Below are 18,324 nucleotides of genomic sequence, written 5' to 3'. Positions count from 1 at the left end.
CCTGGCCCAACCATACCCAACCAAAACACCTGGCCCAACCATACCCAACCAAAACGCCTGGCCCAACCAAACTACCTGGCCCAACCAAACCCAACCAAAACGCCTGGCCCAACCAAACCACCTGGCCCAACCAAACCCAACCAAACCACCTGGCCCAACAAACCCAACCAAAACACCTGGCCCAACCAAATGAACTGGCCCAACCAAACCCAACCAAAACACCTGTCCCAACCAAACCACCTGGCCCAACCAAACCCAACCAAGACGCCTGGCCCAACCAAACCCAACCAAAACACCTGGCCCAAACAAAATACCTGGCCCAACCAAATGAACTGGCCCAACCAAACCCAACCAAAACACCTGGCCCAACCAAACCACCTGGCCCAACCAAATACCTGGCCCAACCAAACCCAACCAAAACACCTGGCCCAACCAAACCCAACCAAAACACCTGGCCCAACCAAACCCAACCAAAACGCCTGGCCCAACATACAGACAGCAAAGTTCTATTCTTGGATTGATTGATTGACCTGTCCTCTTCATATTTCTCCTAGGGAGCATCTGGGTTCCCCTGGTGATTGATTGATTGATTGATTGACCTGTCCTCTCCTTGTTTCTCCCAGGGAGCATCTGTCAGTAGGAGGGTTCCCCTGGTGGCTGAGATGCTTCATCATCAACTGTATCCTCTTCCTCCTCCTCTTCTTCCTCACAACCCCTGCCATCATCATCTCCACCATGGACAAGTTCAACGTCACCAAGCCTGTCGAGTACCTCAACGTGAGTCACCTTTGACCTCTCTTAGTGAAGCTCAGGAGGTCGACCGTCAGTGTGCGTCCCAAATGGCACCCTATTCCCTATTCTGGCACCCTATTTAGTGCACTATATAAAGAAATAAAGTCCTATTTGGGAGGCAGCCTCAGTTTGACCCTTTTCAAGCCAAGCTGTACTGCACTGGCCTGGTTAGACAACCACCGTAACTGTGCTGGAACTATCAAAGCCAGCAGAGTACGGTTTGGTTGACACTATAGTGGGAAAAGGGCATTCATCTGTGTGCTTTTCCTAACCTTATCTGTTAACCTTGATCTGCAATTTCTCCCTTCTACCTCTCCTTCTCTTCTCATCCTCCTCCTCATCCTCGTCCTCCTCCTCTTCCTTCCTCTCCCTCTTCCTCTCCTCCCTCTCCTCCCTCTTCCTTCCTCTCCTCCCTCTTCCTTCCTCTCCTCCCTCTTCCTTCCTCTCCTCCCTCTTCCTCCTCCTCCCTCTTCCTCCTCCTCCCTCTTCTTCTTCCTCCTCCCTCTTCTTCCTCCTCCCTCTTCCTCCTCCTCCTCCCTCTTCCTCTCCTCCTCCAGAACCCCATCGTGACTCAGTTCTTCCCCACCCTGCTGCTGTGGGCCTTCTCAGCCCTGCTACCCACCATCGTATACTACTCTGCCTTCTTCGAGGCCCACTGGACACGGTACCACTCACACACACGTAGTAATGTTGATCTTTTTTTTTTACTGTGTATCTAAACACGTCTGGTCCCAGATCTGTTTCTCACTATGTAGGAGTTGGCAAAAACAGAGCACAAACTGATCTGGGACCTGGCTAACCTGCTAGAGCGGATAGCTCTTGTATTTTGTATTTCTCAATGTTGATTGTTTTGACTTTCCATGTATTCTAACAGGTCTGGAGAGAACAGGACCACGATGCATAAATGTTACACCTTCCTCATCTTCATGGTCTTATTGCTGCCCTCTCTAGGACTCAGCAGGTACTACATGTCTTCATTATTGTCCATGAAAATGTTAAATTGGGAAATCAACTTGATTGGAGGTACACAACACACTCCCCCGCCTCTCGTCATGATCCGTCCAGCCCTTACCGAGAACCACTATAACGGATTTTGGACAGGGTCGTTAGCGTCAGGGTCGTTAGCGTCAGGGTCGTTAGCGTCAGGGTCGTCAGACACATTTTTTGCCCAAACCTTGCTTAAATTCTAGCCGTCGTATTAAAACGAGGCTACAGAGTCCGTAATGTGACCATTACATTTAGATCTATTTGGACTGAATGAGTTTGTAGGTGCAACAGTTTTTATTAAATGTAGAATTAATAATCACACAGTGGGGAGAACAAGTATTTGATACACTGCCGATTTTGCAGGTTTCCCTACTTCCAAAGCATGTAGAGGTCTGTAATTCTTATCAGAGGTGCACTTCAACTGTGAGAGACGGAATCTAAAACAACAATCCAGAAAATCACATTGTATGATTTTTAAGTAATTAATTTGCATTTTATTGCATGACATAAGTATTTGATCACCTACCAACCAGTAAGAATTCCTGCTCTCACAGACCTGTTAGTTTTTCTTTAAGAAGCCCTCCTGTTCTCCACTCATTACCTGTTTGAACTCGTTACCTGTATAAAAGACACCTGTCCACACACTCAAATAAACAGACTCCATCCTCTCCACAATGGCCAAGACCAGAGAGCTGTGTAAGGACATCAGGGATAAAATTGTAGACCTGCACAAGGCTGGGATGGGCTACAGGACAATAGGCAAGCAGCTTGGTGAGAAGGTAACAACTGTTGGCGCAATTATTAGAAAATGGAAGAAGTTCAAGATGACGGTCAATCACCCTCGGTCTGGGGCTCCATGCAAGATCTCACCTCGTGGGGCATCAATGATCATGAGGAAGGTGAGGGATCAGCCCAGAACTACACGGCAGGACCTGGTCAATGACCTGAAGAGAGCTGGGACCACAGTCTCAAAGAAAACCATTAGTAACACACTACGCCGTCATGGATTAAAATCATGCGCACGCCAGGTCCCCCTGCTCAAGCCAGCGCATGTCCAGGCCCGTCTGAAGTTTGCCAATGACCATCTGGATGATCCAGAGGTGGAATGGGAGAAGGTCATGTGGTCTGATGAGACAAAAATAGAGCTTTTTGGTCTAAACTCCACTCGCCGTGTCTGGAGGAAGAAGGAGGAGTACAACCCCAAGAACACCATCCCAACCATGAAGCATGGAGGTGGAAACATCATTCTTTGGGGATGCTTTTCTGCAAAGAGGACAGGACGACTGCACCGTATTGAGGGGAGGATGGATGAGGCCATGCATCGCGAGATCTTGGCCAACAACCTCCTTCCCTCAGTAAGAGCATTGAAGATGGGTCGTGCCTGGGTCTTCCAGCATGACAACGACCCGAAACACACAGCCAGGGAAACTAAGGAGTGGTTCCGTAAGAAGCATCTCAAGGTCCTGGAGTGGCCTAGCCAGTCTCCAGACCTGAACCCAATAGAACATCTTTGGAGGGAGCTGAAAGTCCGTAATGCCCAGCGACAGCCCCGAAACCTGAAGGATCTGGAGAAGGTCTGTATGGAGGAGTGGGCCAAAATCCCTGCTGCAGTGTGTGCAAACCTGGTCAAGAACTACAGGAAACGTATGATCTCTGTAATTGCAAACAAAGGTTTCTGTACCAAATATTAAGTTCTGCTTTTCTGATGTATCAAATACTTATGTCATGCAATAAAATGCAAATTAATTACTTAAAAATCATACAATGTGATTTTCTGGATTGTTGTTTTAGATTCCGTCTCTCACAGTTGAAGTGTACCTCTGATAAGAATGACAGACCTCTACATGCTTTGGAAGTAGGGAAACCTGCAAAATCAGCAGTGTATCAAATACTTGTTCTCCCCAATGTGTGTGTGTGTGTGTGTAGGACGTTTACATACACTTAGGTTGGAGTCATTAAAACTCGTTTTTCAACCACTCCACAAATTTCTTGTTAACCAACTATAGTTTTGGCAAGTCGGTTAGGACATCTACTTTGTGCATGACACAAGTAATTTTTCCAACAATTGTTTACAGACATAATTTCATTATAATTCACTGTATCACAATTCCAGTGGGTCAGAAGTTTACATACACTAAGTTGACTGTGCCTTTAAACAGCTTGGAAAATTCCAGAAAATGATGTCATGGCTTTAGAAGCTTCTGATAGGCTAATTGACATAATTTGAGTCAATTGGAGGTGTACCTGTGGATGTATTTCAAGGCCTACCTTCAAACTCAGTGCCTCTTTGCTTGACATCATGGGAAAATCAAAAGAAATCAACTAAGACCTCAGAAAAAAAAATTGTAGACCTCCACAAGTCTGGTTCATAATTGGGAGCAATTTCCAAATGCCTGAAGGTACCACGTTCATCTGTACAAACAATAGTACGCAAGTATAAACACCGTGGGACCACGCAGCCGTCATACTGCTCAGGAAGGAGGTGCGTTCTGTCTCCTAGAGATGAACGTACTTTGGTACGAAAAGTGCAAATCAATCCCAGAACAACGGCAAAGGACCTTGTGAAGTTGCTGGAGGAATCAACAAAAATAGAACTGATTGGCTATAATGACCATCGTTATGTTTGGAGGAAAAAGGGGGAGGCTTGCAAGCCGAAGAACACGATCCCAACTGTGAAGCACAGGGGTGGCAGCATCATGTTGTGGGGGTGCTTTGCTGCAGGAGGGATTGGTGCACTAAACAAAATAGATGGCATCATGAGAGAGGAAAATGATGTGGATATATTGAAGCAACATCTCAAGACATTAGTCAGGTAGTTAAAGCTTGGTTGCAAACGGGTTTTCCTAATGGGCAATGACCCCAAGTTGTGGCAAAATGGCTTAAGGACAACAAAGTCAATCCTATTGAAAATTTGTGGGCAGAACTGAAAAAGCGTGTGCAAGCAAGGAGGCCTACAAACCTGACTCAGTTACACCAGCTCTGTCAGGAGGAATGGGCCAAAATTCACCCAATTTATTGTGGGAAGCTGGTGGAAGGCTACCCCAAACGTTTGACCCAGGTTAAACAATTGAAAGGCAATGCTACCAAATACTAATTGAGTGTATGTAAACTTCTGACCCACTGGGAATCTGGGTTCACTAGCCTTAATCTGGGTTCACTAGCCTTAATCTGGGTGCAGGAAACTGTCCCTTTATGATCCCATTCTCAGTCATGGAGTCTCTAATCCAATCATCAACCATCACTCCGAGAACTCAACTGTTTCCTTCTTCATTTCAGTCTGGATGTTTTCTTCCGATGGCTGTTTGACAAGCGCTTCCTGGCTGATGCCGCTGTGAGGTTTGAGTGAGTAGCAGTTCCTAGTTCCTCTCAAGTTTCTTACTAGGTTCCTGGCATCTAGGGAGTTTTTCCAAGCCACCGTACTTTCTACATCTGCGTTGCTTGCTGTTTGGGATTTTAGGCTGGCTATCTGTATAAACACTTTGTGACATCGGCTGATGTAAAAAATAAAAAAAACGTCTTTAATAAAATACAGTTGATTTTGATTTGACCACATTGTCAGTCACAATACATTACTTTGGATGAATGAAACTTGCCTATCAGCCTCCAGAATGATATTTTCAAAATCTTATGTAATTGTTTAACTTTGCATGTGGGTATGTCCTTTACAATACTCGTCAGCAGCAGTAACTCAACCTTTATGGTACGTCTGGTGTCTGTCTGCTCTCAACCTTAGAACCTTCACCCTGTGCATTGTGGTCTCTGCCGGCCTCGTTCTGGCTCATAATGTAAACGTTTGTCAGTCATATCTTAGTGCTGCTTGTAACAATTATCTGTCTTTCAGTTACGTACAGTCAGAAAAGCTTCCATATTCTCTGATGTGTCCCTTATGGAACTAGCTGTTTGTTTAGTGTCGTCTTTTAGGAAGGGCTGAACCCCCTAGCAGACTAGCCAGGGTATTTTAATCTGTTTAGTGTCGTCTTTTAGGAAGGGCTGAACCCCTAGCAGACTAGCCAGGGTATTTTAATCTGTTTAGTGTCGTCTTTTAGGAAGGGCTGAACCCCTAGCAGACTAGCCAGAGTATTTTAATCTGTTTAGTGTCGTCTTTTAGGAAGGGCTGAACCCCTAGCAGACTAGCCAGGGTATTTTAATCTGTTTAGTGTCGTCTTTTAGGAAGGGCTGAACCCCTAGCAGACTAGCCAGGGTATTTTAATCTGTTTAGTGTCGTCTTTTAGGAAGGGCTGAACCCCTAGCAGACTAGCCAGGGTATTTTAATCTGTTTAGTGTCGTCTTTTAGGAAGGGCTGAACCCCTAGCAGACTAGCCAGAGTATTTTAATCTGTTTAGTGTCGTCTTTTAGGAAGGGCTGAACCCCTAGCAGACTAGCCAGGGTATTTTAATCTGTTTAGTGTCGTCTTTTAGGAAGGGCTGAACCCCTAGCAGACTAGCCAGGGTATTTTAATCTGTTTAGTGTCGTCTTTTAGGAAGGGCTGAACCCCTAGCAGACTAGCCAGGGTATTTTAATCTGTTTAGTGTCGTCTTTTAGGAAGGGCTGAACCCCTAGCAGACTAGCCAGGGTATTTTAATCTGTTTAGTGTCGTCTTTTAGGAAGGGCTGAACCCCTAGCAGACTAGCCAGGGTATTTTAATCTGTTTAGTGTCGTCTTTTAGGAAGGGCTGAACCCCTAGCAGACTAGCCAGGGTATTTTAATCTGTTTAGTGTCGTCTTTTAGGAAGGGCTGAACCCCCTAGCAGACTAGCCAGAGTATTTTAATCTTACCCCACGAGGCTAGAATGAGTTACCACACCTGGCCAGCAGGGCTAGAATGAGTTACCTGGCCAGTAGGGTTAGAATGAGTTACCTGGCCAGTAGGGTTAGAATGAGTTACCTGGCCAGTAGGGCTAGAATGAGTTACCTGGCCAGTAGGGCTAGAATGAGTTACCTGGCCAGCAGGGTTAGAATGAGTTACCTGGCCAGCAGGGCTAGAATGAGTTACCTGGCCAGTAGGGCTAGAATGATTTACCTGGCCAGCAGGGCTAGAATGAGTTACCTGGCCAGTAGGGTTAGAATGAGTTACCTGGCCAGTAGGGTTAGAATGAGTTACCTGGCCAGTAGGGCTAGAATGAGTTACCTGGCCAGTAGGGCTAGAATGAGTTACCTGGCCAGCAGGGTTAGAATGAGTTACCTGGCCAGCAGGGCTAGAATGAGTTACCTGGCCAGTAGGGCTAGAATGATTTACCTGGCCAGCAGGGCTAGAATGAGTTACCTGGCCAGTAGGGCTAGAATGAGTTACCTGGCCAGTAGGGCTAGAATGAGTTACCTGGCCAGTAGGGCTAGAATGAGTTACCTGGCCAGTAGGGCTAGAATGAGTTACCTGGCCAGTAGGGCTAGAATGAGTTACCTGGCCAGCAGGGCTAGAATGAGTTACCTGGCCAGCAGGGCTAGAATGAGTTACCTGGCCAGCAGGGCTAGAATGAGTTACCTGGCCAGCAGGGCTAGAATGAGTTACCTGGCCAGCAGGGCTAGAATGAGTTACCTGGCCAGCAGGGCTAGAATGAGTTACCTGGCCAGCAGGGTTAGAATGAGTTACCTGGCCAGCAGGGTTAGAATGAGTTACCTGGCCAGCAGGGTTAGAATGAGTTACCTGGCCAGCAGGGTTAGAATGAGTTACCTGGCCAGTAGGGCTAGAATGAGTTACCTGGCCAGTAGGGCTAGAATGAGTTACCTGGCCAGCAGGGCTAGAATGAGTTACCTGGCCAGCGGGGCTAGAATGAGTTACCACACCTGGCCAGCAGGTTTAGAATGAGTTACCACACCTGGCCAGCAGGGTTAGAATGAGTTACCACACCTGGCCAGCAGGGTTAGAATGAGTTACCACACCTGGCCAGTAGGGCTAGAATGAGTTACCTGGCCAGCAGGGTTAGAATGAGTTACCTGGCCAGCAGGGCTAGAATGAGTTACCACACCTGGCCAGCAGGGTTAGAATGAGTTACCACACCTGGCCAGCAGGGTTAGAATGAGTTACCACACCTGGCCAGCAGGGTTAGAATGAGTTACCACACCTGGCCAGCAGGGTTAGAATGAGTTACCTGGCCAGCAGGGCTAGAATGAGTTACCTGGCCAGCAGGGCTAGAATGAGTTACCACACCTGGCCAGTAGGGTTAGAATGAGTTACCACACCTGGCCAGTAGGGTTAGAATGAGTTACCTGGCCAGCAGGACTAGAATGAGTTACCTGGCCAGTAGGGCTAGAATGAGTTACCTGGCCAGTAGGGCTAGAATGAGTTACCTGGCCAGTAGGGTTAGAATGAGTTACCTGGCCAGTAGGGCTAGAATGAGTTACCTGGCCAGTAGGGCTAGAATGAGTTACCTGGCCAGTAGGGCTAGAATGAGTTACCTGGCCAGTAGGGCTAGAATGAGTTACCTGGTCAGTAGGGCTAGAATGAGTTACCTGGCCAGTAGGGCTAGAATGAGTTACCTGGCCAGTAGGGCTAGAATGAGTTACCTGGCCAGTAGGGCTAGAATGAGTTACCTGGCCAGCAGGGTTAGAATGAGTTACCTGGCCAGCAGGGCTAGAATGAGTTACCTGGCCAGCAGGGCTAGAATGAGTTACCTGGCCAGCAGGGTTAGAATGAGTTACCTGGCCAGCAGGGTTAGAATGAGTTACCTGGCCAGCAGGGTTAGAATGAGTTACCTGGCCAGCAGGGTTAGAATGAGTTACCTGGCCAGCAGGGTTAGAATGAGTTACCTGGCCAGTAGGGTTAGAATGAGTTACCTGGCCAGTAGGGCTAGAATGAGTTACCTGGCCAGTAGGGCTAGAATGAGTTACCTGGCCAGCAGGGCTAGAATGAGTTACCTGGCCAGCAGGGCTAGAATGAGTTACCTGGCCAGCAGGGTTAGAATGAGTTACCACACCTGGCCAGCAGGGTTAGAATGAGTTACCACACCTGGCCAGTAGGGCTAGAATGAGTTACCTGGCCAGCAGGGTTAGAATGAGTTACCTGGCCAGCAGGGCTAGAATGAGTTACCACACCTGGCCAGCAGGGTTAGAATGAGTTACCACACCTGGCCAGCAGGGTTAGAATGAGTTACCACACCTGGCCAGCAGGGTTAGAATGAGTTACCACACCTGGCCAGCAGGGTTAGAATGAGTTACCACACCTGGCCAGCAGGGTTAGAATGAGTTACCTGGCCAGCAGGGCTAGAATGAGTTACCACACCTGGCCAGCAGGGTTAGAATGAGTTACCACACCTGGCTAGCAGGGTTAGAATGAGTTACCACACCTGGCCAGCAGGGTTAGAATGAGTTACCACACCTGGCCAGCAGGTTTAGAATGAGTTACCTGGCCAGCAGGGCTAGAATGAGTTACCCCACCTGGCCAGTAGGGCTAGAATGAGTTACCTGGCCAGTAGGGTTAGAATGAGTTACCTGGCCAGTAGGGTTAGAATGAGTTACCTGGCCAGCAGGGCTAGAATGAGTTACCTGGCCAGCAGGGCTAGAATGAGTTACCTGGCCAGCAGGGTTAGAATGAGTTACCTGGCCAGCAGGGCTAGAATGAGTTACCTGGCCAGCAGGGTTAGAATGAGTTACCTGGCCAGCAGGGCTAGAATGAGTTACCTGGCCAGCAGGGTTAGAATGAGTTACCTGGCCAGCAGGGTTAGAATGAGTTACCTGGCCAGCGGGGTTAGAATGAGTTACCTGGCCAGCGGGGTTAGAATGAGTTACCTGGCCAGCGGGGCTAGAATGAGTTACCTGGCCAGCGGGGCTAGAATGAGTTACCTGGCCAGCGGGGCTAGAATGAGTTACCTGGCCAGCGGGGCTAGAATGAGTTACCTGGCCAGCGGGGCTAGAATGAGTTACCTGGCCAGCGGGGCTAGAATGAGTTACCTGGCCAGTGGGGCTAGAATGAGTTACCTGGCCAGTAGGGTTAGAATGAGTTACCTGGCCAGCAGGGTTAGAATGAGTTACCTGGCCAGCAGGGTTAGAATGAGTTACCTGGCCAGCAGGGCTAGAATGAGTTACCTGGCCAGTAGGGCTAGAATGAGTAACCTGGCCAGTAGGGCTAGAATGAGTTACCTGGCCAGCAGGGTTAGAATGAGTTACCTGGCCAGTAGGGCTAGAATGAGTTACCTGGCCAGCAGGGTTAGAATGAGTTACCTGGCCAGCAGGGTTAGAATGAGTTACCTGGCCAGCAGGGCTAGAATGAGTTACCTGGCCAGTAGGGTTAGAATGAGTTACCTGGCCAGCAGGGCTAGAATGAGTTACCACACCTGGCCAGCAGGGTTAGAATGAGTTACCACACCTGGCCAGCAGGGTTAGAATGAGTTACCACACCTGGCCAGCAGGGTTAGAATGAGTTACCTGGCCAGCAGGGCTAGAATGAGTTACCTGGCCAGTAGGGTTAGAATGAGTTACCTGGCCAGCAGGGCTAGAATGAGTTACCACACCTGGCCAGCAGGGTTAGAATGAGTTACCACACCTGGCCAGCAGGGTTAGAATGAGTTACCACACCTGGCCAGCAGGGTTAGAATGAGTTACCACACCTGGCCAGCAGGGTTAGAATGAGTTACCTGGCCAGCAGGGCTAGAATGAGTTACCACACCTGGCCAGCAGGTTTAGAATGAGTTACCACACCTGGCCAGCAGGGCTAGAATGAGTTACCACACCTGGCCGCAGGGCTAGAATGAGTTACCTGGCCAGCAGGGTTAGAAGGAGTTACCTGGCCAGCAGGGTTAGAATGAGTTACCTGGCCAGCAGGGCTAGAATGAGTTACCACACCTGGCCAGCAGGGCTAGAATGAGTTACCTGGCCAGCAGGGCTAGAATGAGTTACCACACCTGGCCAGCAGGGCTAGAATGAGTTACCTGGCCAGCAGGGTTAGAATGAGTTACCACACCTGGCCAGCAGGGCTAGAATGAGTTACCTGGCCAGTAGGGTTAGAATGAGTTACCACACCTGGCCAGCAGGGCTAGAATGAGTTACCTGGCCAGTAGGGTTAGAATGAGTTACCTGGCCAGCAGGGCTAGAATGAGTTACCTGGCCAGCAGGGTTAGAATGAGTTACCTGGCCAGCAGGGTTAGAATGAGTTACCTGGCCAGCAGGGCTAGAATGAGTTACCTGGCCAGCAGGGTTAGAATGAGTTACCTGGCCAGCAGGGTTAGAATGAGTTACCTGGCCAGTAGGGTTAGAATGAGTTACCTGGCCAGCGGGGCTAGAATGAGTTACCTGGCCAGCGGGGCTAGAATGAGTTACCTGGCCAGCGGGGCTAGAATGAGTTACCTGGCCAGCGGGGCTAGAATGAGTTACCTGGCCAGCGGGGCTAGAATGAGTTACCTGGCCAGCGGGGTTAGAATGAGTTACCTGGCCAGCGGGGCTAGAATGAGTTACCTGGCCAGCGGGGCTAGAATGAGTTACCTGGCCAGCGGGGTTAGAATGAGTTACCTGGCCAGCGGGGCTAGAATGAGTAACCTGGCCAGCGGGGCTAGAATGAGTTACCTGGCCAGCGGGGCTAGAATTAGTTACCTGGCCAGCGGGGCTAGAATGAGTTACCTGGCCAGCGGGGCTAGAATTAGTTACCTGGCCAGCGGGGTTAGAATGAGTTACCTGGCCAGTAGGGCTAGAATGAGTAACCTGGCCAGTAGGGTTAGAATGAGTTACCTGGCCAGCAGGGTTAGAATGAGTTACCTGGCCAGCAGGGCTAGAATGAGTTACCTGGCCAGTAGGGTTAGAATGAGTTACCTGGCCAGCGGGGCTAGAATGAGTTACCTGGCCAGCGGGGCTAGAATGAGTTACCTGGCCAGTGGGGTTAGAATGAGTTACCTGGCCAGCGGGGCTAGAATGAGTTACCTGGCCAGTAGGGTTAGAATGAGTTACCACACCTGGCCAGTAGGGCTAGAATGAGTTACCTGGCCAGTAGGGTTAGAATGAGTTACCTGGCCAGCAGGGTTAGAATGAGTTACCTGGCCAGCAGGGCTAGAATGAGTTACCTGGCCAGTAGGGTTAGAATGAGTTACCTGGCCAGCGGGGCTAGAATGAGTTACCTGGCCAGCGGGGCTAGAATGAGTTACCTGGCCAGCGGGGCTAGAATGAGTTACCTGGCCAGCGGGGCTAGAATGAGTTACCTGGCCAGTAGGGTTAGAATGAGTTACCTGGCCAGCAGGGTTAGAATGAGTTACCTGGCCAGCAGGGCTAGAATGAGTTACCTGGCCAGTAGGGTTAGAATGAGTTACCTGGCCAGCAGGGCTAGAATGAGTTACCTGGCCAGCAGGGCTAGAATGAGTTACCTGGCCAGCAGGGTTAGAATGAGTTACCTGGCCAGCGGGGCTAGAATGAGTTACCTGGCCAGCGGGGCTAGAATGAGTTACCTGGCCAGCGGGGCTAGAATGAGTTACCTGGCCAGCGGGGCTAGAATGAGTTACCTGGCCAGCGGGGCTAGAATGAGTTACCTGGCCAGCGGGGCTAGAATGAGTTACCTGGCCAGCGGGGCTAGAATGAGTTACCTGGCCAGTAGGGTTAGAATGAGTTACCTGGCCAGCAGGGCTAGAATGAGTTACCTGGCCAGCAGGGTTAGAATGAGTTACCTGGCCAGCAGGGTTAGAATGAGTTACCTGGCCAGCGGGGCTAGAATGAGTTACCTGGCCAGTAGGGCTAGAATGAGTTACCTGGCCAGTAGGGCTAGAATGAGTTACCACACCTGGCCAGCAGGGCTAGAATTAGTTACCTGGCCAGCAGGACTAGAATGAGTTACCACACCTATTTAATCGTCTCAGATCCAGAGTGAATAGGGTCTGAGGTTCAGTGAGTAATATTGTTGTTGTGATGTAATTTCCTGTCTTCGCCCCACCTCATAGTCTTAACGTAGTGGTTCTTATCTTAGCAGGTAACAATTATCTCCTCTGGACCAATCAGAACAGCTTCCCATATTCTGTCATCATATTGTGTCCTTATTTAACTGGCTGTTGTGTTTAGGATAGTCATTTAGGAGGGAGTTAGTCTGTAATTTCCCCCTTTCACACTGTCGTACCGACCCGTACTGGGCCGGCCTGGTTACGCGTCCCACATCGTTTCAAAAACCATGCTGGAAAGAATAATGTGAAGAGAAACAGAACAAATCCAATCCAGCGTAGTATTGTTCTGGTTGGTACTATAGTCTGAAAAAGGTATGTTATTGCTGTGATGTCATTTCCTGTCCTCCTCCCCCCCCCCCCCCAGGTGTGTGTTCCTGCCTGACAACGGGGCGTTTTTCGTGAACTATGTCATCGCGTCAGCGTTCATCGGTAACGCCATGGATCTGCTGAGGATCCCTGGTCTGCTCATGTATATGACCCGGCTGTGTCTGGCTCGCTCTGCTGCCGAGAGACGCAACGTCAAGAAGGTGAGTAGAGGAGCGCCACCTGGTGGTCAGGAAGACTTCAGTTATTCCATCTCGTAAACTACATCACTTACTAGGATGGAAAATAGTTATATCAAAGATGATCTATGGACTGACGAGATAGTCGACTGACCGCTCTAACAATGGGAATAAATGTCCGACATAAAACACCGAATATTTTTTGGTCAAAGTTGCCAGAATGCCACATTCGTCCACTTAAATCAGTACATTCGTAACAACCTAAACATCACACAAGTTCTATTCGATCAAATAAGCCTCACGTTGCAAATTACTAATTACATTTTATGTTGACCAAATACGACACTCAATGACCCCCATACATAAAATCCCCACTTCCACTGGTTAACGCTGTATTTTCATGTGGACAGATTTTGGAGTGGAGTCAATTCTCTCACTTCGCCTCTTCCTCTCTGGTTATATGTTACTGCAGTGTTCCCCCAACCCTGGTCCTCCAGGATGTACTGTTGGGTCTACTGGAGAACCAGGGTTGGGAAAACACTGTGCTACTGACTGGGTCAGGGTCAAATACATTTAAAACCAGTCAATTCAGGAAGTAAACTGAAATTTCAATGAGGAGAGCAATGAGAAAATTGACATTTTCAATTTACTTCCTGAATTGACTGTGTTGAAGTGGAATGAACCCCAACCCTGACCAAGCTATGCTTTTGTTGAACTTAAGCTTCCCTAAGGACATATAATAATATCCTCCTGTTAATGTGTGTATCTCTGCATCATCAAGCATGAGTTCCAGTTCTAGAACTCTATTTCTATGCTCTGCAGCACCAAGTCTTTGAGTTCCAGTTCTATAACTCAGTTCTATAACTCCAGTTCTATAACTCCAGTTCTATAACTCTATTTCTATGCTTTGCAGCACCAGGTGTATGAGTTCTAGTTCTATAACTCTAGTTTCTATAACTCTATTTCTATGCTCTGCAGCACCAAGTCTTTGAGTTCCAGTTCTATAACTCTATTTCTATAACTCTAGTTTGTATAACTCAGTTCTATAACTCAGTAATATAACTCCAGTTCTATAACTCTATTTCTATGCTCTGCAGCACCAGGCGTATGAGTTCCAGTTCGGGGCGGCCTATGCCTGGATGATGTGTGTCTTCACTGTGGTCATGACATACAGCATCACCTGTCCAATCATCGTCCCCTTCGGTGAGCTGAGATCCACTGTTACTAACTGGCCACTGGGCACAGAGGGGTTAAAATCACCGTGGAAAATATAATGGATTTGCACAAAGTCATCAACTATTGTTTTGAAGGTGAAATTTCAACCACAGGATTATGGTAATCAATTTTCAACATAGACAAACCTTGTATAAAATATGTTGAATTTATACCTTTGAAACAATGTCAGATCTTCAACATAATATCCACTATAAGAAAAAATAAAAACTCTAGGCTGTTACCAATGTGCTATGTTGAGAATAATTATTGAGGAGTCTCCACTTAACAGATTCACTGTTGCTATCAAAGTCATTCCAAAGGGTAGGTTCAACAGAGCAACTGAAATATAACCATACTTTATAAATTATATCATCAATAATGCTATTTAGGCCTATACAGCGTTTAGGGAGTCATAAACAGCTGTTGTTAAAATTGGACCCAAGATTGATCTGAAATACACGAAACATAAAGAATATGACTCAATCAAATCAAACTGGATTCAAACTGGATTCAAACTGGATTTAAACTGGATTTAAACTGGATTCAAACTGGATTCAAACTGGATTTAAACTGGATTCAAACTGGATTCAAACTGGATGTAAAGTTTGATTGAATTGAGTCCTATTCTTTAACTTGAAATGGAGATGTGGATCCAACATATCAATTATTAATTTGTAGACAAACTGGAATCAAACAGGTTTCAAACTGGATTCAACCTAGAATTGAAGCCAGACTACGTGATACAGATGGAATTATCCAAACAGTAGATGGATCTCCTTTAAATGTTGATGTTTGGTTGCGTTGTCAATCGAACACAATTCAATAAAATTATTTATCACCTGACTGGAGTAGGTTATTTATCACCTGACTAGTAGGTTATTTATCACCTGACTAGTAGGTTATTTACCACCTGACTAGTAGGTTATTTATCACCTGACTAGTAGGTTATTTATCACCTGACTAGTAGGTTATTTATCACCTGACTAGTAGGTTATTTATCACCTGGCTGGAGTAGGTTATTTATCACCTGACTAGTAGGTTATTTATCACCTGACTAGTAGGTTATTTACCACCTGACTAGTAGGTTATTTATCACCTGGCTGGAGTAGGTTATTTACCACCTGACTAGTAGGTTATTTATCACCTGACTAGTAGGTTATTTACCACCTGACTAGTAGGTTATTTATCACCTGGCTGGAGTAGGTTATTTATCACCTGACTAGTAGGTTATTTATCACCTGGCTGGAGTAGGTTATTTATCACCTGACTAGTAGGTTATTTATCACCTGGCTAGTAGGTTATTTATCACCTGACTAGTAGGTTATTTATCACCTGACTAGTAGGTTATTTACCACCTGGCTGGTAGGTTATTTACCACCTGGCTAGTAGGTTATTTACCACCTGGCTAGTAGGTTATTTATCACCTGACTAGTAGGTTATTTATCACCTGACTAGTAGGTTATTTACCACCTGACTAGTAGGTTATTTACCACCTGGCTGGTAGGTTATTTACCACCTGGCTGGAGTAGGTTATTTATCACCTGACTAGTAGGTTTTTATCACCTGACTAGTAGGTTATTTACCACCTGACTAGTAGGTTATTTACCACCTGACTAGTAGGTTATTTACCACCTGACTAGTAGGTTATTTACCACCTGACTAGTAGGTTATTTACCACATGACTAGTAGGTTATTTACCACCTGACTAGTAGGTTATTTACCACCTGACTAGTAGGTTATTTACCACCTGACTAGTAGGTTATTTACCACATGACTAGTAGGTTATTTACCACCTGACTAGTAGGTTATTTACCACATGACTAGTAGGTTATTTACCACCTGACTAGTAGGTTATTTACCACCTGACTAGTAGGTTATTTATCACATGACTAGTAGGTTATTTACCACCTGACAGAATAACTATGAGAAAGTAACAATGATTAGTGAATGTTTGACAGTCAATATTCCCGGGACACATTCCATTTCTAAAATGAAGAGGGGAGGGGACCCCTGTAGTGGGGCTTATGGACAATCTAGTTTTTTGGCCCACTGACTGGTTCTGCCCCTCCCTCCCTCCCTCCCTCCCTCCCTCCCTCCCTCCCTCCCTCCCTCCCTCCCTCCCTCCCTCCCTCCCTCCAGGTCTGATGTACATGCTGTTGAAGCACCTGGCAGATCGCTACAACATGTACTATGCCTACCTTCCCTCCAAGCTGGACAAGAAGATCCACTCTGGGGCCGTGAACCAGGTGGTGGCAGCACCCATCCTCTGTCTCTTCTGGCTCCTGTTCTTCTCCACTCTCCGCACAGGTACGAGGTCGCCACCTAGTGGCTGTTCTGGGCCATAACAGCCTGTCTCATATACAGTACCTTCAAAAAGTGTTCAACACCTCTTGACTTTTTCCAACATTTTATTGTTACAGCCTGAATTTAAAAAATGGATCAAATTTAGATTCTTTTTTTGTTGTCGCTGGCTTACATACAATACCCCATAATGTCAAAGTAGAATTATGTTTTTATTTTTTACAAATGAATTAAACATTAAAATCTGAAATCTCTTCTGTTAGCAACAAGGCACTAAAGTAATACTGCAAAAAACAAAAATGGACAAACCAGTTAACCCTTTGCCCTGAATACTGTTTTGATTCGGGGTTAAACTTGGAACTTTGTTATACTCAGAAGTATATGAACTTTAGTTACAAAAGAGATGTAATGAAGCTTGGGAGGGTCTGAGTGCAAAGGAAAAACAATGGCACATTACAGTAATGATAAGGGGAGAAACCATATCACTTAGTTCCCTGCTTAGCAAGAATGTTGCGATGTTTAGCTATAAGGAGGAGACTCCACCCAAAGTGCGGTATGAATACCACCACAGGGGAAGCCATGTCTGTTTTCTGAATTACAGCTGTGTCGATCCTTTGGGAAGAATTCAACTTGGTTAAGCTTCTCTAGTGTCCGTGAGTTATTTACTCAAAATTAGAAACCTAACACTACAAAATGTTATGTTTTGGGGCAAATCCAATACAACACATTGCTGAGTACCACTCTCCATATTTTCATGCATACTGAGCATTCAGAAAGTATTCAAACCCTTTCCCATTTTCCACATTATGTTACGTTACAGCCTTATTCTAAAATTGATTAAATTACTTTTTTCCCCTCATCAGTCTACACAGAATACCCCATAATGACAAGGCAAAAACAGGTTTTCAGACATTTTTGCAAATGTGTGTAGTCGACAGTGCATGTCAGAGAAAAAAACCAAGCCATTAGGTTGAAGGAATTATCCGTAGAGCTCCAAGACAGGATTGTGTCGAGTCACAGATCTGGGGAAGGGTACCAAAACATTTCTGCAGCATTGAAGGTCCCCAAGAACACAGTGGCCTCCATCATTCTTAAGTGGAAGAAGTTTGGAACCACCAAGACTCTTCCTAGAGCTGGCCGCCCGGCCAAACTGAGCAATCGGGGGAGAAGGGCCTTGGTCAGGGAGGTGACCAGGAACCCAATGGTCACTATGACAGAGCTCTATAATTCCTCTGTGGAGATGGGAGAACCTTCCAGAAGGACAACAATCTCTGCAGCACTCCACCAATCAGGCCTTTATGGTAGAGTGGCCAGACGGAAGCCGCTCCTCAGTAAAAGGCACATGACAGCCTGTTTGGAGTTTACCAAAAGGCACATAAAGACTCTGACCATGAAAAACAGGATTCTTTGGTCTGATGAAACCAAGGTTGAACTCTTTGGCCTGAATGCCAAGCGTCACGTCTGGAGGAAACCTGGCACCATCCTTACGGTGAAGCATGGTGGTGGCAGCATCTTGCTGTGGGGATGTTTTTCAGCAGCAGGGACTGGGAGACTAGTCAGGATCGAGGCAAAGATGAACAGAGCAAAGTACAGAGAGATCCTTGATGAAAACCTGCTCCAGAGCGCTCAGGACCTCAGACTTGGCCGAAGGTTCACCTTCCAACAGGACAACGACCCTAAGCA

The 18,324-nt window shown here is 46.9% G+C and overlaps 1 protein-coding gene across 2 annotated transcripts in view; it reads left to right on the top strand.

Moving 5' to 3' along the window:
- LOC106589956 (mechanosensitive cation channel TMEM63B) overlaps positions 1 to 18,324 on the top strand; it is a 129,658-nt gene that overhangs the window by 99,681 nt on the left and 11,653 nt on the right. For both annotated transcript variants that reach the window (XM_082970598.1, XM_082970597.1), the window contains 7 exons: positions 624 to 777; positions 1,350 to 1,456; positions 1,667 to 1,753; positions 5,056 to 5,121; positions 12,987 to 13,149; positions 14,223 to 14,328; positions 16,480 to 16,647. In XM_082970598.1, coding sequence (XP_082826724.1) covers positions 624 to 777; positions 1,350 to 1,456; positions 1,667 to 1,753; positions 5,056 to 5,121; positions 12,987 to 13,149; positions 14,223 to 14,328; positions 16,480 to 16,647 — 851 coding nt within the window. The remainder of the gene's footprint in view (positions 1 to 623; positions 778 to 1,349; positions 1,457 to 1,666; positions 1,754 to 5,055; positions 5,122 to 12,986; positions 13,150 to 14,222; positions 14,329 to 16,479; positions 16,648 to 18,324) is intronic.

This window comes from Salmo salar, chromosome 28 (genome assembly GCF_965601325.2).
Source record: "Salmo salar chromosome 28, fSalSal1, whole genome shotgun sequence".
Classification (NCBI taxonomy): Eukaryota; Metazoa; Chordata; class Actinopteri; order Salmoniformes; family Salmonidae; genus Salmo; species Salmo salar.
The sequence above is the reverse complement of the archived record's forward strand: the minus strand, read 5'-3'. Positions and strand labels throughout refer to the sequence as shown.